General features: G+C 31.0%; 1 protein-coding gene across 1 annotated transcript in view; it reads left to right on the forward strand.

The window, feature by feature from the left end:
* LOC107450135 (cell adhesion molecule Dscam1-like) overlaps positions 1-26,269 on the forward strand; it is a 398,660-nt gene that overhangs the window by 365,271 nt on the left and 7,120 nt on the right. The window contains exons 17-24 of the mRNA XM_071186796.1: positions 5,412-5,649; positions 8,205-8,303; positions 12,287-12,475; positions 13,189-13,482; positions 15,654-15,812; positions 17,774-17,952; positions 22,940-23,021; positions 25,172-25,329. Coding sequence (XP_071042897.1) covers positions 5,412-5,649; positions 8,205-8,303; positions 12,287-12,475; positions 13,189-13,482; positions 15,654-15,812; positions 17,774-17,952; positions 22,940-23,021; positions 25,172-25,329 — 1,398 coding nt within the window. The remainder of the gene's footprint in view (positions 1-5,411; positions 5,650-8,204; positions 8,304-12,286; positions 12,476-13,188; positions 13,483-15,653; positions 15,813-17,773; positions 17,953-22,939; positions 23,022-25,171; positions 25,330-26,269) is intronic.

Consider the following 26,269-nt stretch of genomic DNA (forward strand, 5'->3'; position numbering starts at 1 on the left):
TATATATATATATATATCAGCTTTTTTGCACTTATTATCAATCATGCAAATTTTATGAACACCAAAAATTTCTTTAAATGCGCAAAAAATTGAAGCTAGTATAAGCAAGTGCACTGTCTCTTACAGCGCGAAAGTTCTATACCATGAATATCTATAATTCTTCTAGAATATTTTTGAACCATTTTTTCGTTACATGAAAATATGCTTCGTATTAGTAAAAAATAGACAGTTCAACATTTAGAGCAATAGTGGCTCAGGGGATAGAGCTCCTTCCTGTAAATAAGGTGACCTGAGTTCGAACCACAGCAATGACTAGTCGATACGAATTCCGCACTCGACTCGCACCGACCACAGTACTGACGTAAAATATTCTCCATGGTTGACGTGTCCGTGCCGTTAGGCTGACCATTGGGAGGTTTTCGTGGTTTTTCTCACCGTGTAACGCAAATGTGGGTTAGTTCTATCAAAAGAATTTTCAAAGAAGGCAAATTTCTCCCAATACTTGATCCAGGAGTTCTGGATTGGGTTCCAAATTACAAGGCTGCGGAGTTAAGCATTGGCAGTCGTAAATTCAAAATTTGGTCGACTGTTTAATGACGATTATATAAAATAAAAAATAAAGTAAGATAAAATTCAATATAAAAAGAAGTAATTAAATGTGCGCTTGATGCTTTTTGAACTTTTTTATAAGATAAAAAATTTCACAAAAAATATTTTGGATTTATTTTATAAAAAGTGTTTTATTCTTTTAATATATATTTATTTTAACTATGTAAATACGTAATCCTCATATTTTTAACGACTAGCATTTTTTTTTTAAAAGAAAAAGCTCTCATTTATTTATTTAGAAAAATAAATTCAACAAAAAACCTCCTAAAAGTGATTTAAAATTGCTTCTTAAAAAGATTTTTATACTTTCAACCTTGCAACTACATTTTAATCGATTTATTAATCACAATTTAAAAGTATTTCAACAATCATAATTTTCAACTCTTAAGCAAAAATAGTTTCACTCCCTATTAATAGGACCGAAAAGAAAAATGATTTTTAAAGAAAATTACTTTTAATTGATTTTTATTTCTTTTAAAAACTTATTTTTCACTAATGCCTTTTTGTTGCATGTAAGTGCTCAATTATTTTTGCTCGAAACTCGATAAAAAAATAAATAAATAAACACGTTGAGGCAAATGAAGCTGCAACAAAAAAGCGTTATATATTGGTCACGAAAAATAAGTTAAGCTTTTTTATCAACGAGGAATTCGGAAATAGTCGGTTATCTTAATTTTATTTAATGCCAATAATTTATTTTAATGGCTCTCGACTGACATATTGATAAATCAAACCTGATTAAAATATAATTTAATTTTTTTTTGTTTATTTTTTACGATAATTAAATAGATGGTTTTAATTATTCCTTTAAAAATTCGATTTAAATGTTATGGAATGTTTTTTTTATTTCGATTAAGAATAGATAAATTGTAGTCTTACTTTTAAAATAAGTTTTTTAGAATCTAAGTAATATATTTGAGGTGTTATAAATAGATGAAAAAATCTTCGGTCTCTACAGCATGAATAATAATTATAAATATATTAAGGCTGTTTTTACAACCGAAAAGTGTTATAAATAGATGAATGAAACGTTGATATATACAACATGAATAATAATAATAAATACATTAAATGTATTAAGGCTGTTTTTACAACCAAAATAAATATATTTGAGATGTTATAAATAGATGAAAGAAACGTTGATATATACAACATGAATAATAAAAATAAATATAATAAATGTATTAGGGCTGTTTTTACAACCAAAATAAATATATTTGAGATGTTATAAATAGATGAAAGAAACGTTGATCTATACAACATGAATAATAATAATAAATATATTAAATATATTAAGGCTGTTTTTACAACCGAAATAAATATATTTGAGGTGTTATAAATCGATGAAAGAAACGTTGATCTATACAAGATGATTAATAATAATAAATATATTAAGGCTTTTTTTTACAACCGAAATTAATATATTTGAGGTGTTATAAGTAGATGAAGGAAACGTTGCCCTATGCAACATGAATAATAATAATAAATATATGAAGGCTGTTTTTGCAACCGAAATAAATATATTGAAGGTGTTATGAATCGATGAAAAAATCGTCGGTCTCTACAATATGAATAATAATAATAAATATATTAAATACATAGCCGACCGGCCTGTGTAGGGATTAGGGAACTGCCGTTGCATCAGAAAGGTTCTGGGTTCGAATCCCGGTCAAGGCATGGATGTTCTTTCCTTCTCTGTGCTATCTGTCCTTACTGTGGGAGCAACGTTCGCCCACCCAATATGGTGCCCCTGAAAAAATGGCCAACAAATCAGATGCCTGTATGTCGTAGGCCATTCCCCAGACAGGCATTGGAATAAAAAACATATATATTGAATACATTAAGGCTCTTTTTACAATCTGAATAAGTATATTTGAGGTGTTATAAATAGATGGGGAAAGAAAAACGACGATCTCAAGTACAATACATAAATCATAAAATTTTTCATAAATTTACTTTTCACTCGAGCAATTATTTACAAACATTTTTTTTTATATTTCTTTAAGGTTCTTTATTAGACTTAAAGAAAAACAATAATTTAAATTTTGAAATGATAATTTTAATTTTAAAGGTGAACCGGGTTCGAATCCCCAGCGATGGCTGGTCGAAACGAATCCTCATCCGGCTTGCACCGACTACAGTGCTAACGTTAAATATCCTCAGTGGTAGGCGGATCATGGGTAAGAGTCCCTTTGCCCTCAGGCTAACTGTAGGAGGTTTCCGGGATTTTCCTCTCCATGCAATGCAAATGCGGGTTAGCTCCATCAAAAGTTCCTCCACGAAGGCAAATTTCTCCCAATACTTGTTCCAGGAGTTCCCTTGTCTTCTGGATTGAGTTCAAAATTACAAGGCTATGGAGTTGAACATTAGTAATCGTAAATCCAAAAAATTGAGTCGATTATTCAACGACGGTTATATTATAAGATAAAAATATCGCCTCAGCTTCTGGGGATAATTTATTTAATTTAATGAAATTAGCACTTTTTGTGCTTTGAGAAAAGGGCCTGCAATAATTTTTTCCCAAGAATATTTTATTTTTTGTAAATAAAAAAAATCGTTTTTTACAATTATCTTACTATTTGAGCTACTTATTTTTTCAATTTTTAGTGAGTTACCTCTTATCGAATTAAAATAGTAGAGGTTTTTTATATTTGTGCACCATACCTTTTCCAAATTTTAGGTACATCAAAATTAGTTTTTAAATCTGAGTTTATTCCGTTTAAAATGTATAACTTTTACATACATTCAAATCAGCTTTTTAAGTTTAATATATTAACGTGACTATGACAATCAAGTTATATATATTTCCATGTGAGTAAAACTGCTTTAATGCCAACTGCACTTAAACAGTTAATTAAGGTTGAAATAGTCCGAAATTTGCATTTACATCTAAATAAACTGAATAAACTAGCTTTTATGAGCTTCTGTAATATATTAACTTAGTGAGTAGTTTATTAGTGGAGTGGAAGTCGGAATATATATATGGTCTGTAAATAATCAGTTTAATTGTTTCATTAATAAGTCGGGAGTGACCAAATGCACTCTCCAAGTTTATAATATGTTTCAATATGAGTAAATATTAAAGCCACTTTATTATCGTTAGAGAGATTTATCATAACTAGGAATGGAAATTTATAAATATATGTATAACTAAAATAGCAAGCTACTATTATTCTCGACAATAATCTGAAGTTCTTCCAACAAATGTCATTCATCGTTGTTTCAAACTAATTATTATTACTGATGAATCATTAAAATAAAAAATTTTAAAAAGAGAGAAATTTCTTATGGGTAAGCACATTTGTAAGTCTTTTTTCTAATGAAATCATCAATATCACTGAGGAATCAACAAAAATGTTTTTTTTTTAAAGAAGGACACATTTTTCATACTTCAATGCATAATTCATACTTAATTCATACATTCTATACATAATTCAATTCATACATTCGATACATAACTCATACTCATACTAATACATTTTTCATACTTCAAACCTGAAAAACATTTTTCATGCTTCAATTTGCTAAAATCATTATTATTATTGATGACTCATTAAAATTGGTCTTTCTACGACAAGCATTTCTAATAAGTATCTTTTAAAACTTCTTTTACACTCACATGGTTTTGCTAATTTCATCAATTTTACTGTTGTGTCATTGAAAATAGTTCTCTCAGAGAAGAGAATTTCCCACTTATACTTTTTAAAAAATGATACTCCAACTGATAATTTATGATACTCCAAATAAATGACGATTCCAATAATGTAATTTTTTAAAAGTTTTTTCGCATATCGTTCAGCTAAGAAGATCAGTATTACTGATGAATCATTAAAAACCATCTTTCAGAAAGAAGCATTTTCAACATAAAACCTTTTAAAAAAATTCGCTCGTCGTTCTTATAAATCTATCAGTATGACCGATGAATCATTAAAAAATAATATTTCAGTGTGAAGCATTTCCTTTTAGTATCTTTTTAAACTTATTTTCAAACTTTGATTTGCCAAAATCATCAATATTATTGATGACTCATTAAAATGGTCTTTCTAAGAAAAACATTTATAACAAGTATCTCTTCAAACTTTTCTCACTCTCGCATCACTTTGCTAATTTCATCAATTTTATTGATGTATCATTAAAATTAGTTATCTACAAAAAAAAAAGTTTTTACATTTATGCCTTTTGTAACTTATTTTTACACGTCATCTATTAAATTCATCCTTATTATTGAAGAAATGATAAGAAATAATATTCTAAATAAAAACTAGTGTTCCAAAAGCGCTTCAACCATCAATTTTTTTAAACATTTTTCGCACATCGTTCTGCAAAAAGCATCAGTATTAGTGAGGAATCATTTAAAACCGTCTTTCAGAGAATAGCACTTTCCTTCGCTCACCGTCATCAGTATTACTGCTGTATCATCTGTATGATGATGAAACTTTATCAATAGTACTGATGTATCATTAAAAATGGGCTTTCTCAAAGAAGCATTTATCGCATGAATCTTTTTTTTTAAAAAATTTTAGTCCTATGTGTTATTCATTCACAGTAACACCGATCATTCACAGTAACATATATGTATACATATATATATATATATATATACATTAATATTGGTGTATTTTCAATGCTATGTATGTTAGTTTTGGTATTTCTCACTTACTAATCAAAGAAGTTTGCTGAGCAAAATCACATTGTTAATTTTCAATCTCACATTCGTTAGTTTTTTTAGTATTTACGAACCCTTTTATTTTTTGACATTGGTTACTCTAACATGCTCTAATTAATTCATTTTTAATGTGTAGCCACCCACAACAGAACTGCAGCATGGTTTACTGAAAGGATATTACGTCGGTTACAAGATCGCCGACACTCCCGACACCTTTGTATACAAGACACTAGAAATCGGCGAGGGCTTCAAGGAGGAATGTCACGTGACTGGGCTTAGAAGAAATACCAAGTACAGCGTGGTGGTGCAGGCGTTCAATTCAAAAGGTGCCGGTCCACCATCGGATGACGTCGTCGTTCAGACGTTGGAGAATGGTAGGAAATTAAGTTGAACATATCCTGTGCACTTGTTAATAGTGACTAAATGATCGCTTTTAAAAATTGCACCATTACATTAGTAAAAAATTAAATTTGTAGAAATGTGTTACTTTCAAAAATAATGGTTTTACAGTACAGAGTTGTAAAACTGGTTTTTTGAAATATTTTCGTAGACCAACTTCAGTTTTGACTGTCAATTCTACAGTCCTTGTCCAAATTATTGGACGCACTATAAGATTCTATGTAAAATCTTAATTGTCAGGTGATACTACTATACAGCTTTATTGTTTCTACACGACTGAAACCGGTTTGTATTTGTTCACGTTAGTGTATCAAATGGTTAACATTGTAATGCAATCCGTTAAAAATAAATACAAATGTACTGATATAATGCTTGATGTAGTAAATATTTTATATTTATATAATATATCGTCCAATTCATCCTGTCATCAAATTTATATCATATGTCGTCCAATTTAATCAATTGATACACTAACGTCAACAAGAGCAAACCGGTTTTAGTCACGTAAAAACAATAAAGCTGTATAGAGTATCACCTGATAATTAAAATATTACATAGAATCTTACAGTGCGTCGAATAATTTGGCCAGAGACTGAATGACATTTTAAAAGCTATTAATTACTAATCTTTTAAAGTATATAGCGTAGGTTTATCTTCGTTTAATTTAATGCTTGCCTAAAAGACCTGCTAATACGACGGAAAGCTGTTAGCTTTCTCATCAGGGTGCACATCAGAATTATTTTCTATTACTTAATAATCGAACGTTGATTGGAATTTTTATGAGTTGCAACGGAAAATCCGACTGAAAGGTTCACTCACTGAAGGGAAGTTAATCAGGGTGTTCGCATCCTGGTAATTTCCTCACTTATCGGAACGGTGATAAGCTTCTTGATTTATTTGTCTAATAGTGCTGAATTTGCAATTCTTTGTAACACTGTTTCCTAGACTTTGAAATTTGTAACATGATTCATTTTTATTGTCATAACGGCTTAATGAAACAAAATTAACGAAAAAAATTCAATGAATGGACATTGTTTTTTCTTAAAATAGCATCACTTATAGATTGTATTGAATCTTTAAATCAACTAAAAGTATCTTTTGAAATTATGCATTTGATTTCAAATTATCTTTCTTCCTTGTAAAAATTTTTACGCTAATTTCTATAACGCTTGCAAAGTATTTATACAAACTATACGAAGAAGAATAAGAATTTATTTTCTGTCAAATAAATTTTCTTGCTCATTTTGAAAGATTTCTATTCTTATTTTATTATATTTTAATTTCCTTCATCGTGCATGCAACTAAGAAATTAGTAATAAAAAAATGTGATCGCTCTATTACTATCACTGGTTACCCATTGATTAAATGCTTTTTGTTTTCTGGTTTGACTCCGTTAAACGTCACAACATTTCAAATCATGGGTTGCAAAAACTGTCTCAACTGATGTTTGTCGTCGGATTGGTTTTCATATCCTGCTTATGTACGTGTTTCAAGACGTCACCTTTTTTCTTCAGTATTCATATTTATATTAAAATCTCCGTCAAGATTAACCCTGATTACCCACGCTTATAAAAGTTTCATTCTATCTCTTTCTTGCTTGATGATAGTTCTACTCAAATCAAATTTTTGAAACGAAATATATTTTTAAGCTGAAAATTTTGAGTTGCAAATATGTTCAAATGCTTTGTTCCCTTATAACTTCATTTTATGCATATTTATGCTAGAATTAAAAGGGAGACAAACATCACCAGAAAGAAAATTTTTAAAATTTTCAATTTCTCTTTTTTTTTGTGCTCCTTACTGTACTGAGATTAAATATTTTTGGTTTAAGGGGCTAACCTTAAATCAGCTAGTTACTTTGTACAGTCCATATTTTAAGACTCAAAAATCAAGCACAAAAATATATTTCCTCCAAATAAACATGCTTGTTCATCGTCCGATTTGGGTTGCTCAAGTATATATCTTCTTGTTGTTTTTTCCAAGTATATCTTTTTGAACTATATGCTCTTGAACCATTTATGCATATCGAATAAATTGTACATATAAACTCGTGCATCAAAAAAAAATTCATACAAAGTATAATTTTTTAAGATTATTTATTATTTCCCCTTATACAATTTGAATATAATAACAAATCCATTTGAATTGTATATTACTTTTGAATGAAAATTTCAAAGACTTGAACGAAATTAGCCATATAATTTTTTAATAAATATTTTAGTAAATTAAACTATAGTCTGTATTAATTGATTAGCGTGTATTATTATTTGATTAGCATGCATACGATTATCACTCCAGCGCAGTCTATGAAAATACGAACATTAAATCAAAAGCTGTAATGCATTCTATCAAGTTTATTACTGTGCACAATGCAATCCCAAAATACAAAATAAATTTTGATTTTTTAAGTGAATTAAAAAAGCTATTTTAACCTGCATTTTGATTAAAAACCATCTTTATTCTCAATCATATTAATATGAATGATACGTATAACACATTTTATTATATATTTTTTCAATTATTATTGCAGACCCACCTTTGACTCCGCCATTAACGGTAATGGACAAAACAACGTCATCGATTCATCTTGCATGGGATCCAAATTATGATAAAGGAAATCCAGTATCAGGTTAATAAATCTTATTCATTCATTTCATATTTTTCATTTTTGTACCTGAACGTTCTTCAATAAAATTAATTTTGATGAAAATATTTATAATAAATTTTTCCTTGTAGATTTTCATAACTGTATTTGTATAATACAATACTTAATCCTAATTGGAATATTCAATCCAAAGATATAATTTTTAATCATTTTAATAACTTACCTTTCAAACGAAAGGTAAGTTATAAGTTTATAAGTTTTCATAGCTTTTGTATCTTTTTGTAGTTCTATCATATTTTTTATATTTACCAATGAAAATATATTTTTATTTATATTTTAATTTTGCATCTGAGGCTTGGATAATGACAAAGCTGGAGGAAAATTGTATCGCAATATTTGAGAGAAAGATTTTGCGGAAAAACAATAACTGGAGAAGGGGATTTAACTTTTAACTGTACAAGACCCGATATTATAAAATACACAAAAATAAATAGAATGAATTGGATGGCCCACGTGATTCGAATAAGTGATGACAATACAATAAAAAAGATGCTGCTTTTTTAAACCCACTGGAGCAAAAAATCGGGGAAGGTCGCGGTTTAGATACGCTGACTCGGTGGAGTCTGATTTTCTTGTAATTAATGAAAAGATTTGGAGATCAAAGATAAATCGGAAGAAATTATGGAAAAATCGTCAGAGGAAGGCATTGGCCCACATTGGGGTGTCTGGCCAAATATGATGATGATGATGATGATGATATTTTAATTTTTATATATTTTTATGAAGAAATTTTTTAGATTTTTCTTCTTTTGTAAAATTAGATTGTTATTTTTTATTTGCTTTTCATTATATGATGAATGCTGGTGTTTTCTTTCTTTATTTGAACAGATGCTTGTACAAATTGATTGCAGCTGGATTTTTTTGAATTGCGCATTTTTATCAAATAGCTCTGAGAACTACGTCGTAACATATAATCTACCTGTTGCATTCAAATTACATCTTCTAACCTAATCTTAATTTCATATTGATATGATTTGTATTAACCCAGAGGGTTTTAAAGCGACAACAATCAGTTCTTAAACAGGCTCTTAAACAACAGTTTTCAAACCGTATCCCAACCCTAGACAGTTTATGAGAGGCTTAATTTCTGCGTTCTGGATCAAAAATATCACGTTATTGTACGGAAATATTGTACAAAATATTGTACGGAGAAAGAAATTCTAATACACCGCATTGTGGAATAATGAAATTCCTGGTTTAAAAAAACTAATTCTGGTAAATGAAACCAAAATATATGGTATTTAAACCATTCATTTCATAATTTTTTCGTTTATATGATAACGGCTTATTAGAAATTCTATTTTACAAAATTATAATTCTTGGTACCACACATTTAGAAAAAAATGCGAAACTCAAAAGTAGATGTAGCCAGAAAAAAATGGTTTTTTTGCCATGCTCTAAGGTGTAATGATAAATTAATAAATTTTAACAAAATTACCAAATTTCATCAGTTTTTATAGAACCATATTTTAATGTTTATTTTAGCAAAATCATTACCAAAGATCGTCGATAAAAATTCCCAACTTTTTCGGTTTTCCCATATATTCAGGAATACAGTAAATTTTACAATATTCTGGTAGTTTTAACCATACTTTTTTTGCAGTGTAGAATAACATAGGAATAAAGTTGTCTATAACATGCTCATTATTAATATTTAATACTTTTACACCATTCAAATTATCACATTCTAAAATACATGTATCACATTGTCGCATTCTAAAATACCCATAATTTGAATTAAATATAATACTCACAAGTAATAATTCTTTAGATCAAATTCCACGTGCAAAAGAGAAATGAATTAAAATAGATAAAATGTTTTGTTTGGTCATGTTTTGCACAATTTTTAACAATTCATTTTGAATTCATCAAAATGAAGTATTTTAGCAGTTTACAACGAGATTTTTTTTCCAGTTTCATTTCGGGTTTTGATGTTTTAAGAGCGAGCAAAAAATCAAAATCTATTATTTGCTGCTGTGACAAGTACAGAAGCAACAAAATTTAGCTGCCATCTTATTTATTTCGTAGTATATAAAACTAGATATTCTTAAAGTTTCTAGACTAGGGCGTGAGATGGCAGCACCAAACTTATTTTCAGTTTTTGAAATGAAAGTGTTTTACATTTTGAATAAAAGATGGCAGCACCATGATTAAAAAGAATAAATTAAAGTCTTAAAATATAATCCGTAAGGTGCATTTATATTTCAGCTTAAAAAGATTGAAAGTAAAATCATCAAAAAAGAACTAAAATATTTTAGAAATACACGGAAAAAATAAAAAATCAGAAAAATTATATATTCTTTTTCATAAGAATTTTATTTTTATCACAATATGAGTTCATCTATTATTTCTTAAATAATAAATTATTAATTTATTTCATTATGACTATTAAATTAAAATTATCTCATTTTTTATTCACTTTTTTAATTGGAATTGAAAAATTGGAAAAACAAAATATTTTTTATGCTTAAAAATTTTCTTTATCCCTACATAAGTTCTTTTCTTAATGTAACTTATAATGTATATAATAAATTTTTATTTAAGTACTTACGATTATTAAATTAAAATCATCTCAGTTTAATTATTTTTTTTAATTAAATAAATTTAAAAAAATCTCATAGCACGATTTCCTAAATTCCATTTCGACAGCACGATACCTTACAAAATTGTCTGAAATAAGGGGTATTAGTTTAAAAATACTTGATAGTTTTAAAAACTTCTATTTAATTTTTCGCAAACTTACAAACAAAGCAACGAAAATATGCTATACATAATTTTGAACGTGACTTGATCTAGAAATGTGGGGGAGGGGGGGGCTTGCATGGAAATGTTAAGAGCCCCCTGTTTGTAACTTCAAACAAAATTTACTTATTGTTTATTAATGAAGTGTGTTTAAATTATTTATATTATGAGTAAATTACGATAAATTAGTAAATTTGAGCTTATTTTTATTATACTTTGTTAGCACATAGTTCGATTAGACAATTATTAAGGAAAAACACAAAAAGAAATTCTTTGGAACGTTTAGGGGGTCTCAGGACTGGGCCTGTCAGTGTAATTATGATAAATCCAGCCACTAATTTCAAGCCAGTCGTTTAAAACTACACATTTATCAGTTTTTAGATTTTATTTAAAATTCAATTTCAGTACAGTTTAAACCAATAAAAACCGATTTGAATAATGATAAAAAAATTCTTATAACGTAAATTGCACAAAAACAAAGATATTAATAAAAAAATCTAAGCTCAGACAAATATATATTTTTAACAACCTTTCAGAAACGGCTGATAGCAAAACTGTATTAAGAAAATTTTATCAGTAAAAATTAAAATAGATTATAAAATTCCACACAATTTATATATAAAATTGTGATGGGGGCAACCTTGTATTTTACATGCACCAAAAGATACAGCTGAATAGAGTAAAAATTCACTATCAGCTTATTTTTAAAGATTAAATAAAGAGAATTTAAAGAATATTTAAATTTTTCCCTCTCCGTCTTAACCCCTTTAACTGTTGTGTTCGATCGATTAGAGATAGACCTCTGACGAATCAGAATAAGCCGTGCTAACCAGTGGTTCGAGAATCGAGCTCCGATCCGGAGGTCCTGTGGTCAGTCACTGAGTAGTACTAGGGATACAGAGATCTGGAGAAATTTTCCTTCCTCTTCAGATACATGTCTTAATTAAGGATGTGGCCTCACGAATGAGTAGTGCTTCCATCTAAACGAGGATTTCTGAACCATGATGTACTTTCACCTTGGTGGTGCTCTCTTGTCAAACGAAAGGCGCACATTTCTAACCTAATTTGCCGGGGTAATGACTGGCGAGTTTGGCTTGTCCATGTTCAATTAGAAATAATAAAATCAGAATTATTTCCTTTTTAAACACTATTTCAGAAATTATATTTATTCTTAGAATTTTGTTATAATGTTCTATTTTGTGCAGGTTACGTGCTTCACCATAAGCATGAGGATGGCAATGATTGGGTGGAGTCCAACATCGCGGGAGATCAGCGTAACTACTTAGTTCATGGCTTAGAATGTGGCACTAAATATCATTTTTTCCTCTTGGCATACAATTCTGCAGGAAAAGGTGAACCCGGAGAAATTTTGGTCATCAAAACAGAAGGTGGAGGTGAGCATAATATAATTGGTCTCCAGTTCTTTTTTTTTTTAACTTTCCTATCGATATAATGTTGTCATAATACATGTTGCATACCTATAATGTTCTTAGTAAAGTGCCTCAAGATATCTCTTCTCTCCATACTTTTCCTCTCGCCATTAGCATTATTTTTATTTTTTTTATAACCGTTGTTTTACAGCCGACCCAATTTTATGGGTTTACGACTACTAATATCCAACTCCGTAGCCTTGTAATTTTGAACCCAATCCAGAAGACATTGCAACTCCTGGATCGAGTATTAGGAGAAATTTGCCTTCGTGGAGGACTTTTTTGATAGAGCTAACCCGCATTTACGTTGCATGGAGAGGAAGACCACGAGAACCTCCCACGGTTAGCCTAACGGCAAGGGGAATGATCCGTCTACCACTGAGGATATTTCACGTCAGCACTGTGGTCGGTACAATGCTGGATGCGGAATTCGTATCGACTGGGATTCGAACCCGGTTCACCTCATTGGAAGGCGAATGCTCTATCCCCTGAGCCATTGCGGCTCAAACATAATATTTAGTTACAAATTGGCTTTTGTAGTGAATATAGTATTTTAAGTTGTTGGCGTTTTCTAAAACTTAAGCAAATTAAGTGCCGTTCATAAAATCGTCTAAACTGTAAAACAACTATTTATACTCTTTTTAAATAAATTATTCAGTTTAAACTTTATATTCTAGCTCCATTAGCCCCGGATAAGCAATCCATTCTGAGCACGAATATGACGGCAGCAACAATGAATCTGGTGTCGTGGCACGATGGAGGTTGTCCCATCAAGTCGTTCAAGGTTCGCTACCGTCAGCAGCAGGATATGGAGTGGACAGTTCTCAACGACGGACCACTGCCTTCGGACAATATGAGAGTTGATTTGGTCGGCCTATCTCCTGGATCATGGTATCAGATTCACATATCTGCCACAAATAAAGCTGGTACAACGGACGCTGAATACACCTTTTCTACGCTTAATACTTTAGGTAAATACTGTAAATACGTTGTTATTTAATTGTTGAGAATTAACTCTTGAATTCAAGAGCATGTGGGTAAGAAATGTATATTTTTAAGGCAAAAGTATGCTGTAATGTGTCCTATTTGGATAAATTTTACCACCAGTGATCAATTACTTGTTATCGCATTTTACCAGAAGTAAATTATTGATGATAATCGCCAATTACTACAAGGATTCTGTTACTTGTAATTAATAACCTTGTATTTTTAAAAAAAAAAAATTTTAAAAAACGTTTTTTGCCGTAGAATTTTAGCCGTATTTTTTTAACTGTAAGGTATTTAGTCGTAATTTTTTTAATAACCTTACTTGTAGGTTATTACAAACCATAGACTTGTTTTTGACGTTTAATATCAATTTTTAACAAAAACAATTCTTACTTAATTTGAATTTTAACGTCAAATCTTCCGAATTTTAAAGGAAAAGTTCAGAATTCAAAATAAAGTTTTTTGAAAATCAGTCTAGAAGTTTTGAGAGAAAGCATCAAAAATTTGGTCGTCTTAAACGATTTCTGAATAGGAACAGCCGACTCTCCTTATATTACTATATCCTCCTTCCAATTACCAGGGTCCACTCTAATATGGCGACATGGCGAGGATTGTCGCCAATTGTTCTACATATGTCGCTAAAATCATACGCATGGCTGACGAAAGTGTCGGCTTGAAATATGTTAGTAATTTTAAAAATAGTAATGAAAAAAAAAAAATTTGCATCGAATTCCCTGCTCTTCAAAAAAACATTTGTACTAATTTTATTATTCTATGTTATGGAATTCAAATGCGTATGGTAAATGCGTTCATGGTATTCAAATTTCAAATGCATGGTATTCAGTGTCTGGTACAAAAAATTTTAAATTTAAGTGTTGAAATTTCAAATTTACATGTTCTGCTGTATACTGACAGTATAATTATTCATCAATGAAATAATATGTTTTGCTCTTTTAGAATTGACTTTATTTAAAAGTTTAGATAATTAAATTTCAATCTGATATTTTGTTCTTACTTCATTTATTTATTTATTTGGCTTCATCACTACATTAAATTTATTTACTAATATTATTTTAGCTTTTTTTCATTTAACTTTAATAAACACTAATCTTCAATCATTATGGCGCAATGAACTTAATTAGATTTAGGGTGTAATAGATTGCAATTAATAATTTTTGATGAGTTCCATAACATGAAATATGCTGGTGTAAGAAATCAAGAGAATTTGCAGACTTGGTCGATTATCTCAAGAACTATTAAACCGATTTTAATGAAATTTGGTGTGTACATACATTGATATAACAAATAACCATTCAACAATTCCAATACACACAACTCAAGAGCAGCGCTCGTTGGAGTCTAAAGGTATGAAACAGCGGTTGCAGAACAGACGAAAAAATGGGTTAATAGGGGGTCATGGTTCTTTGCGCTGGTTCGAATTAATAATATGTTAAACTCATAAAGTTCACACACAACTGTTGAACTGTAACCTCCCTTTATTTTATGCATTATCACAAGAATGCTAACTCACACATCTCGAGATTCGAGAAATAGACAACAACTTCACAACAACAAAGAAAGAAGCACACATTCAAAAACAAAACAATTGGCGAGAGACACGTGTGGCGCGGGGCCTCACAATTGGCGAGATATTCACAACAGTGCCACCTGCATACTCTTACGCAACTCTTACAAATATACAGGACTTGCAGCCTGATTTCATACTTGAAATAAGGCAGTTAATCATTTCCTGTGGCAATTGGTCTGAATTGTCCTGTGGCAATTTTATACCTTCCGACCACAACGAGTGTTAAGCACGATCATGCTTGTGTATTACATTTGTTGAATGAATATTTGTTTTGTATTGTATCAATGTATGTCAAATTTCATTAAAATCGGTCCAGTAGTTCTAGAGATAATCGACCAAGTCTGCAAATTCTCTTGCTTTCTTGCACCAGTGTATGTAATTGTAAAGTTCGGTTTTTCTCTTAAGTCCTTCTACCATATTAAATTTTCGGACCACTAACTGACTACTTAGGTGGTCGTAATAGACCACTTAATTTTCATTGCAGGTGCTATACACGTCCTTATCACGAAAATGTAATTGCAGTTTCTTTTTTTTTCAACTACTCATGAAACATTTATAATTTTTCAGATGCAGTTACTCCGAAAACAGTTGTAAATAAAGTAACAGCCCCCTTCTACCTCGACATGACCATCATACTTCCGGTGGCTGTTTCGGGTGTGGTCATTAGCGTTGTCCTCTGTGTTGTGTGCGTTGTTGTCAGAAAGAAACATTCATCTGAACATTATGGTAAGTTCATATTTATGAGTGTCCCATTACTACTATTGTATTACTTTACTGCTACACTCAATAGAACGACCTTCGTAGTAAAGGCGTAAATGGACGTTGTAACGTGAGATTTTTACATCGGAAGTGCACAAAAATACCGTAGATATTAAAGTATAGTTTTTAAAAAATATTATCCTATATTAAACCGTATACTTTACTTTAAAAAGAATTTGGAAAGTAACAGAAAAATTAGTAATGACGCAAAAATGCATTAAAAATAATATGCTAATTCGATGCTTTTTTTTTTCAAATTTAATTTATTTTTTATTTTATTTATTTATTTTTTTTTTTTTGTCAAATAACATACGTCAAGCTAAATGCAATGTCCAAATATTTTAAATCGAATATAAACCACACAAGAGACTGACATTTTACAAACAGAATTAATACAATTTTGAACAAGAAAAGTATGAAAAGAAAGTCAGACAGATTATGAATGAAAAGAAAGTTAGACAGATTAGGAATGAAAAGAAAGTTAGACAGTTAGAAAGTTAATGATCAAAAAATATGGCCACATTAGATTTAGTCTAAGAATTTAGGCAGTCAACTCTTCCTTCATTTAAAGGAGATTCATGATGTTCTACATTTATTGTGTCTAAACAGCATAGAAAATGAGTTTAAATTAATTAATTTCCAAATTAAATTAAAATAATAATTAATCTCAAAATTTAATTTCTTTAAAAGTTTTTTTTTTCAAATTAAATTTCTAGATTTCGGTAGCTATATTGGAATTAATTATTCAAAGCGGACGTTCTAATGGATACTAACAATTGTATAATGTATAAATTGTATTCTATTGTATATTGTATAACTATTGAATGAAAATGAATACTAAATATTGTGTAACATTGCGTCTATAGAATAGCAAACGGTATTTGATTCCCTGTGGTAATGGAAGGGTCGCTGTAAGGGGGTGTTGTACTAAAGAGACTGTGTTATTAAAATTCTTTGCAAAATTATTTGTTTAGCATTATTTCTCGTTAATAATAAGGTGAAAAATATAAATGAATTTATATTTTTTTTCTATATGTTTTAAACTATGTATATATTGTTTTCATTTAAGTGAAAATTCTCTTTTCTGACAAAGAAACAATGGAAGATAAAAACTTTTGGTTTAACCACTTAATGTGTGCGCTTGACTTAATCCAAGCGCGCTAAACAGGCCAAACTGTGCACTCTGTGCATAATTTGTGCGGGGTCGGTATTTTATGTTACAGTAATTTTCATGCACACCATTTTGTAATTTTTTTTTGCTGAAACAAGGTTCTAAAATATGTTTTATATTTATAAAAAATTATTTTTTGCTTCTTTTTTTTAAATGTGTGCGTTAAGAGGTTTAAAAAAATAAGTTTATTTTTTTAAACTGTTTTCGACATCTAGAAAAAAAATTATAGAAAAATCACAGGGAATCTCGAATTGAGCTTTTTGAACTCGAATTGAACATTTTTGAACTCTGAGCTTTTGCGTTAATTTTTTAAAAAAAATTATAAAAACATAATTTTCATTCTCGATATTAAATTAAGGCTAAAGGATTTTTTTCTCGATAGATACTAGTTTGTTGAAGTAGTAAAAATGACAACAATGAGTTGTATGGGTGAAACAGCAATGAGTTTTGTTGTCCACAAAAAAATGAAAACACAATGAATGTTATTTTTCACAAAAATAGAAACACAATTCGTGTTGTTTTTCTCAAAAATAAGAGCATAATGAGTGTTGTTTTTTAGAAAAATTGAAAACTATGGCAACAACAATAAAAATTGTTTTACACAAAAATGCGACACAATAATTATTGTTCACACTGCGAGCAACAATGAGTGTGATATTCTAAAAAACGAAACACAGTAGAGGTTGTTTTTAATATAAATGGGAACACAATGTTGCAAAAATAGAGAAAACGATCAGCAAGAATGATTGCTTTCTAGGTACTGGTCCTTACCAGGGAAGAAAAGGAAGTGCCTCGGAAGCAATGAGGATGTCAGAGATGGAAAAGAATAAAAAACACTCATCGTCTGTTTCTTCTTACTATCCTCAGCCTTATGCAACCACTCATTTAGCTGGAAGAGGTCGAAGTGAAGATGGAACAGATTCTGGATATCATCAGGTAGTAAATCATTCCAATTTGTACACAGCCTTGTTAAAATTGTGCATGCATTAGTAAATCATTCCAATTTGTACACAATCTTGTTAAAATTATGCATGCATTAGTAAATCATTCCAATTTGTACACAGTCTTGTTGTCATTATGTGTGCATTAGTAAATCATTCCAATTTGTGCAAAGCCTTGTTAAAATCATGCATGCATTAGTAAATCATTCCAAATTGTACACAGTATTGTTATCATTGTTTCTTGCATTAGTAAATCATTCCAATTTGTACACAGTCTTGTTATCATTATGCATGCATTAGTAAATCTTTCCAATTTGTACACAACCTTGTTAAAATTATGCATGCATTAGTAAATCTTTCCAATTTGTACACAACCTTGTTAAAATTATGCATCATCTATCTTTAATCTACATTTTTAGAATCATTGGCAAAAATGAAGGAAAAAATATACACATTAAGAATCGCTAATTAATACTTTAACGTACGAAAATTAAGATTTGTAAATTGATAAGTATTAGTAATTGTGCAAATTAAAGCGTTCAAGTTTCTTTTATTTCGCCAGCGTTATCATGCCAGCGTTTTTGTTAATATAATGTCTTTTGATTTTCTGCATTCGGATAAATGGTGATAAATTCTTCTATCTCTGGTAAACATACTGTAGCAACAATCTAATATAATACAAACGTGCTATAGCGATCACCTAAAATAGTACAAACATGCTTTAGTGATCACCTAATGTAGTACAAACGTGCCTTAGCGATCACCTAATATAGTACAAACGTGCTATAGCGACAACCTAATATAATACAAACATGCTTTAGCGACCACCTAATATAGTACAAACGTGATATGCGATCACTTAATATAGTATAGACGTGCTTTAGCGATCACCTAACATAGTACAAACGTGCTTTAGCGATCAGCTAACATAGTACAGACGTGCTTCAGTGATCACCTAATATAGTACAAACGGGCTTTAGCAATCATCCAATATAGTACAAGCGTGATATAGCGATCACCTAATATAGTACAAACGTGCTTTAGCGATCACCTAATGTAGTACAAACGTGCTTTATCGATCACCTAATATAGTACAAACGTGATATAGCAATCACCTAATATAGTAAAAACGTGATATAGCGATCACCTAATATAGTACAAACGTGCTTTATCGATCACCTAATATAGTACAAACGTGATATAGCAATCACCTAATATAGTAAAAACGTGATATAGCGATCACCTAATATAGTACAAACGTGCTTTATCGATCACCTAATATAGTACAAACGTGATATAGCAATCACCTAATATAGTAAAAACGTGATATAGCGATCACCTAATATAGTACAAACGTGCTTTATCGATCACCTAATATAGTACAAACGTGATATAGCAATCACCTAATATAGTAAAAACGTGATATAGCGATCACCTAATATAGTACAAACGTGCTTTATCGATCACCTAATATAGTACAAACGTGATATAGCAATCACCTAATATAGTAAAAACGTGATATAGCGATCACCTAATATAGTACAAACGTGCTTTATCGATCACCTAATATAGTACAAACGTGATATAGCAATCACCTAATATAGTAAAAACGTGATATAGCGATCACCTAATATAGTACAAACGTGCTTTATCGATCACCTAATATAGTACAAACGTGATATAGCAATCACCTAATATAGTAAAAACGTGATATAGCGATCACCTAATATAGTACAAACGTGCTTTATCGATCACCTAATATAGTACAAACGTGATATAGCAATCACCTAATATAGTAAAAACGTGATATAGCGATCACCTAATATAGTACAAACGTGCTTTATCGATCACCTAATATAGTACAAACGTGATATAGCAATCACCTAATATAGTAAAAACGTGATATAGCGATCACCTAATATAGTACAAACGTGCTTTATCGATCACCTAATATAGTACAAACGTGATATAGCAATCACCTAATATAGTAAAAACGTGATATAGCGATCACCTAATATAGTACAAACGTGCTTTATCGATCACCTAATATAGTACAAACGTGATATAGCAATCACCTAATATAGTAAAAACGTGATATAGCGATCACCTAATATAGTACAAACGTGCTTTATCGATCACCTAATATAGTACAAACGTGATATAGCAATCACCTAATATAGTAAAAACGTGATATAGCGATCACCTAATATAGTACAAACGTGCTTTATCGATCACCTAATATAGTACAAACGTGATATAGCAATCACCTAATATAGTAAAAACGTGATATAGCGATCACCTAATATAGTACAAACGTGCTTTATCGATCACCTAATATAGTACAAACGTGATATAGCAATCACCTAATATAGTAAAAACGTGATATAGCGATCACCTAATATAGTACAAACGTGCTTTATCGATCACCTAATATAGTACAAACGTGATATAGCAATCACCTAATATAGTAAAAACGTGATATAGCGATCACCTAATATAGTACAAACGTGCTTTATCGATCACCTAATATAGTACAAACGTGATATAGCAATCACCTAATATAGTAAAAACGTGATATAGCGATCACCTAATATAGTACAAACGTGCTTTATCGATCACCTAATATAGTACAAACGTGATATAGCAATCACCTAATATAGTAAAAACGTGATATAGCGATCACCTAATATAGTACAAACGTGCTTTATCGATCACCTAATATAGTACAAACGTGATATAGCAATCACCTAATATAGTAAAAACGTGATATAGCGATCACCTAATATAGTACAAACGTGCTTTATCGATCACCTAATATAGTACAAACGTGATATAGCAATCACCTAATATAGTAAAAACGTGATATAGCGATCACCTAATATAGTACAAACGTGCTTTATCGATCACCTAATATAGTACAAACGTGATATAGCAATCACCTAATATAGTAAAAACGTGATATAGCGATCACCTAATATAGTACAAACGTGCTTTATCGATCACCTAATATAGTACAAACGTGATATAGCAATCACCTAATATAGTAAAAACGTGATATAGCGATCACCTAATATAGTACAAACGTGCTTTATCGATCACCTAATATAGTACAAACGTGATTTATCAATCACCTANAAAAAATAATTAAATAAAACATAATTTTCATTCTCGATATTAAATTGAGGCTAAAAGGATTTTTTTTCTCGATGGATACTAGTTTGTTGAAGTAGTAAAAATGACAACAATGAGTTGTATGGGTGAAACAGCAATGAGTTTTGTTGTACTCAAAAAATGAAAACACAATGAATGTTATTTTTCACAAAAAAAGAAACACAATGAGTGTTATTTTTCTCAAAACTAAGAGCATAATGAGTGCTTTTTTTTTTCTTTTTCTTTTTTTGAACAACGGGAACACTGTGGCAACAACAATGATTGTTGTTTTACACGAAAATGGGAACACAATAATTGTTGTTTTTCCCATAAATAAGAGCATAATGAGTGTTGTTTTTCATAAAAACAGGAACACTGCGAACAACAAAGAGTGTGATTTTCTCAAAAATTAAGCACAGTAAATGTTGTTTTTAATATAATGGGAACACAATGTTACAAAAATGAGAAAACGATAAGCGAGAATGGTTGTTTTCTAGGTACTGGCCCTTACCAGGGAAGAAAAGGAAGTGCCTCAGAAGCAATGAGGATGTCAGAGATGGAAAAGAATAAAAAACACTCATCGTCTGTTTCTTCTTACTATCCTCAGCCTTATGCAACCACTCATTTAGCTGGAAGAGGTAGAAGTGAAGACGGAACAGATTCTGGATATCATCAGGTAGTAAATCATTCCAATTTGTACACAGCCTTCTTAAAATTATGCATACATTAGTAAATCATACCAATTTGGACACAGCCTTGTGATCATTATGCATGCATTAGTAAATCATTCCAATTTGTACACTGCCTTGTTAAAATTATGCATACGTTAGTAAATCATTCCAATTTGTACACAGTCTTGTTATCATTATGCATGCATTAGTAAATCATTCCAATTTGTACACAGACTTGTTAAAATTATACATGCATTAGTAAATCATTCCAATTTGAACGCAGCCTTGTTAAAAGTATGCATCATCTATCCTTAATCTGTATTTTTAGAATCATTGACTAAAATGAAGGAAAAAACATGCACATTAGGAATCTCTAATTAATATTTTAACGTACGAAAATTAAGATTTGTAAATTGATAAGTATTAATAATTGTGCAAATTAAAGCGTTAAGTTTCTTTTATTTCGCCAGCTTTATCATGCCAGCGTTTTTGTTAATATTATGTCTTTTGTTATTTTCTGCATTCGGATAAATGGTGATTTTTTTCTTTTATCTCTGATAAACGTGCTATAGCGACCACCTAATATAGCACAAGCTAGCTTTTGCTATATTAGGTTAATATAGCTTTTACGATTTTTGCTGAAGATCTATAATAGTGGTAGATGAGAAAGGGTATAAGTAAAAACATTATAGTTATTAGTAATTTTTTTACATTTGGTCAAGCTTATACACATATAAGGCATTATTTTCTGTTTTCATTTATTTGTTTCTACATTTTTAATTCTTTTATGTTTCGGTAGTTAAAATAATTTTTACCCTTTCCATCGGAGTGTTGCCAAACTGGCAACACTTATTCCGAAAATGTTACAAACCAATAGAAATGTAAAACCACTTGCTTCTAATCGAAAAAAAAGATAAAGTTATGCATCTTCATTAAGAATACAATGTCTAAAGTCGCAGTTGCTAATGTGTCACCTGACTGAAATTTGCAGCCGATATTTGGTGTTCCTTAAAGGGCTGAATCAAGTTTTTCAAGTTCAGAATAATATAATTAACGTATAAAATTTGCTACCATTAACAAATATCGCTCGTAAAAATTGTATAAGTTGACTGGCATGGCAAAGGTAAACTTTCATGTTTTGTTCATTTATATTTTTGTTAGTTGCAGGAGGAGCCTCTATACGCAACAGTGAAAAGAACACCACGTCCTCCCAGGTCAGATGGACATATTTATCACTGTCCAGGTAATAATCATAGAACCATTTTGAATGGTGGTATTATATTGTTCTCAGTACCTTTTCTTTATTAATATAGCTTTTTGTACAAAATGTATTTTTTTTACTTAATTTTTTACTGATTTCCAAAATTAATTTATCTTGTTTAGTTTTATAACCTTCGTTGAACAGCCGGCCCAATTTTGAGTTTACAGCTACTCAGGGGTCTGTCCAGACATTTTGTGAAAGGTCCGTTGTTGCAAAATTGTGAAAAAATTGCTCGCAATTTGTGAATATAAAATAAACGTTAAGTCACATTCTTTCAACCAGGGTCCTGATTTTGTGAATTTGTGCAAGTAGGGTCCGTTATTGCAAAAAAAAAACTTTTTCAAGGAGTTTTTAAATTGCAAAGACATGCAAGATTATGCTCAATACTGTAAAATTATAATTTAAAAATTAAATTTTAAAAAATAAACAGCAATTGCTGCTACTAAACTAGAGATGCAGCATACAAATATTTGATATTTAGCCTATACTGCTGAACTCAGAATATTCATTTCGGACGAATAAAGGGAGAAGCGTCTGCAGAAGACAAAATTTAGTTCGTTTACATCTGTCTTTCTCCCCCCCCCTTCCTGGGAAGGGTTTATTCGATTAACAAAACGCTAATGAAGATAAACAAATTTGTGAAGGGTCCGATTAAAAGATAAATACTTTTGTGAAGGGTCCGTTTTTATGAAAAGATATTTTGTGAAGGGTCTGTTAACGGACCCAAATTTTTTTTAAACAGACCCCTGCTACTATTATCCAACTCCTTATTCTTGTAATTATGAACACAATCCAGTAGACAAGGTAACTCTTGGATTAATTATTGGGAGAAATTTGCCTTCCTTGCAGGATTTTTTCGTGGTACCAACCCGTATTTGCTTTACATTGTGAGGAAAGCAACGAAAAACTCACCCGGTTAGTCTGAGAGTAAAGGGACTCTAACGCGTGATCCTTCTACCCCTTAGGATATTTTACGCCATCACTGTGGTCGGCGCTACCCGAGTGCAGAATTCGTAGCGACCAACCATTGCTTTGATTTGAACCTGGATTATCTCATTGGGAGCGAGCACTATATCTCCTGACAAAACTACGTGACATCCCTACTATGGCCGTTAAGAGATTGAGACCTAAAAATGGGGCCATAGTTGGATGCTTGACCATGGTTGGGTGATGTGGTTTGTTCTATGTCCCTTACTTTTTGTAATTGGAAGCATGATCTTAGATATGTATATCGACATTGTGATAGTGCTGCTCCCCCAACTCTAAGGCAATATTTTGGGGGAGTCACATTTTTCTTCCAGCAGAATATCTGACCCATGGTGTGAAGAAATAGGACTGGTCTTTTCAGAGCCATAGGACTAATCTTCTCAGAGCCCCAATAAAATTTCATGGATCTTCTTTGGGACAAATTAGAACGCAAATTAAATAGTAAGCCATATCGACAATCCTCAATTCTGCTACGATTGACGCATCAAATTCAATTCCCATGGCCATCAATCGAAAATTGGTGGTCTCTCCAGACGAGTGTAGGTTGTCATTAATGCGAAAGGGAGGCTAACATGATATTAATATATTCCACTGGGTGTTCGGCTACTTTAGTCTAGCAGTGATTACCAACTGACGGCCCGCGGGCCACATCTGGCCTGCGAATCCTTTTTTTGTGACCCGCAAACTAAAATATATTAGTTGTCATTTTTTGTGAACAATTTTCGTAAAAAATCTGTATGGGTTTAAAATATTTTTCTTTCGATTAAAAAAAAAACTAATTTCTTTGTTTCTGTGAAATTTAACATACCAACTGTGCAAAAAAATTATTTCTCAGGTAAAAATCTACTTCTTATTTGAATTTGTAATTCAATACTTTTTGTTTTATACAACTTGATAAAAATACGACAATAATATTTAATGTTCCTTCAAACATAGAAGAGTCCTATATAAAATTTTGATAAAGTCGAGGCTGGCCATTTGACTGGTGTTTTTTAATTGCGCCCCCCCCCCTCATGTAAGTTGAAAACCCCTGGTCTGGATAGTGTATCCATGTTTTTAAAGTCAAATGAAATATGACAATGATGATGTACCGAATTTCAATTTTATCCATAATTCATGTGACCTGTTTGTGTTTCTGTGAACAGGTTTGTTGATGGATGCCGAGCAACGAAGTCAAAACAACACGACGACGTCATCCAAAGATGGCGGGGGAATGAGGGTAAAACTCAGTGAGAACGACGCCCACAACAACACATCAGGTGAGGATGATGAAATGCTCATGCAGCGAATCCAAAAATACCTAGTGAGCACCCTCTCTCTCAATCACTCTTTTTATTTTTTTATTTTTTTCACTTCAAAACTAATGAAATTGCATCAACCTCTAGTGAAATAAAATTTGCATTTATTAATAGAAATTTTTATTAATTTAATGTAATTTGTTGATGTAGATATCATAAGTACATAAGGGTTGCCAATACTTGGAATAAAATAAATAGGTTATCACTAATTTTTTTCTCAAGGTTACTGAAAAATGTTTAACCTCTATCTTCTCCTTCCCATCAAACTGTCAAGTTGAAATTTCGCCCTCTAATTTTCGTACCTGTGATATTTCCTGCCTGAAGTATTCAAAAGTAACGCTCCAAAAAGATTAAAACATTCTATTTCTTATGCTCGGAATCATGTTTCTTTCTCGAATCTATACACCAGATGGCAGTATCAGACTATTTGTAATGTGTTTTGAGATAGTTTATTTTAAATTAGATGCCAGCACTTATCGAACATGCATAGTTCGTTCACCAGGAGTTGGCACTTAGCTCCGCCTTCATTACATGGTATCCGACGATACTATTTCACGAATTTTAGGAGAAGGATGTGAACAATCCTGAACAGGGTTGCTATTTGGTGATCGAATGACCAAAATATTTATTTCACAATCTTTGTGTGCATTTTTAACTATTTCATAAATTTGATGATCTTTTTTGAGTTTGTCTTTCTTGAGACATTTTGCTGGGAAAACAGCAGTTTTTAAATTTAAAATATATTTAATTAGCTGGAGAACGAAAGGTATAACAGCAGAAGATAAAGCGAAGTAAGTGACAGAAGAAGAATTCACTGTTTGTGTTTGATTGCTCATCAAGGGTTGTCTCATTTTCAAGAGCGGAGATGTTTCTCCTCATGCTCCCGCGCTGAAATGAACTCTGCGTCTGAGGGGGTGGAGTCAAGTGCCAACTCCTTTTGAACGA

This window comes from Parasteatoda tepidariorum, chromosome 1 (assembly GCF_043381705.1).
Source record: "Parasteatoda tepidariorum isolate YZ-2023 chromosome 1, CAS_Ptep_4.0, whole genome shotgun sequence".
In the NCBI taxonomy this organism is placed as follows: domain Eukaryota; kingdom Metazoa; phylum Arthropoda; class Arachnida; order Araneae; family Theridiidae; genus Parasteatoda; species Parasteatoda tepidariorum.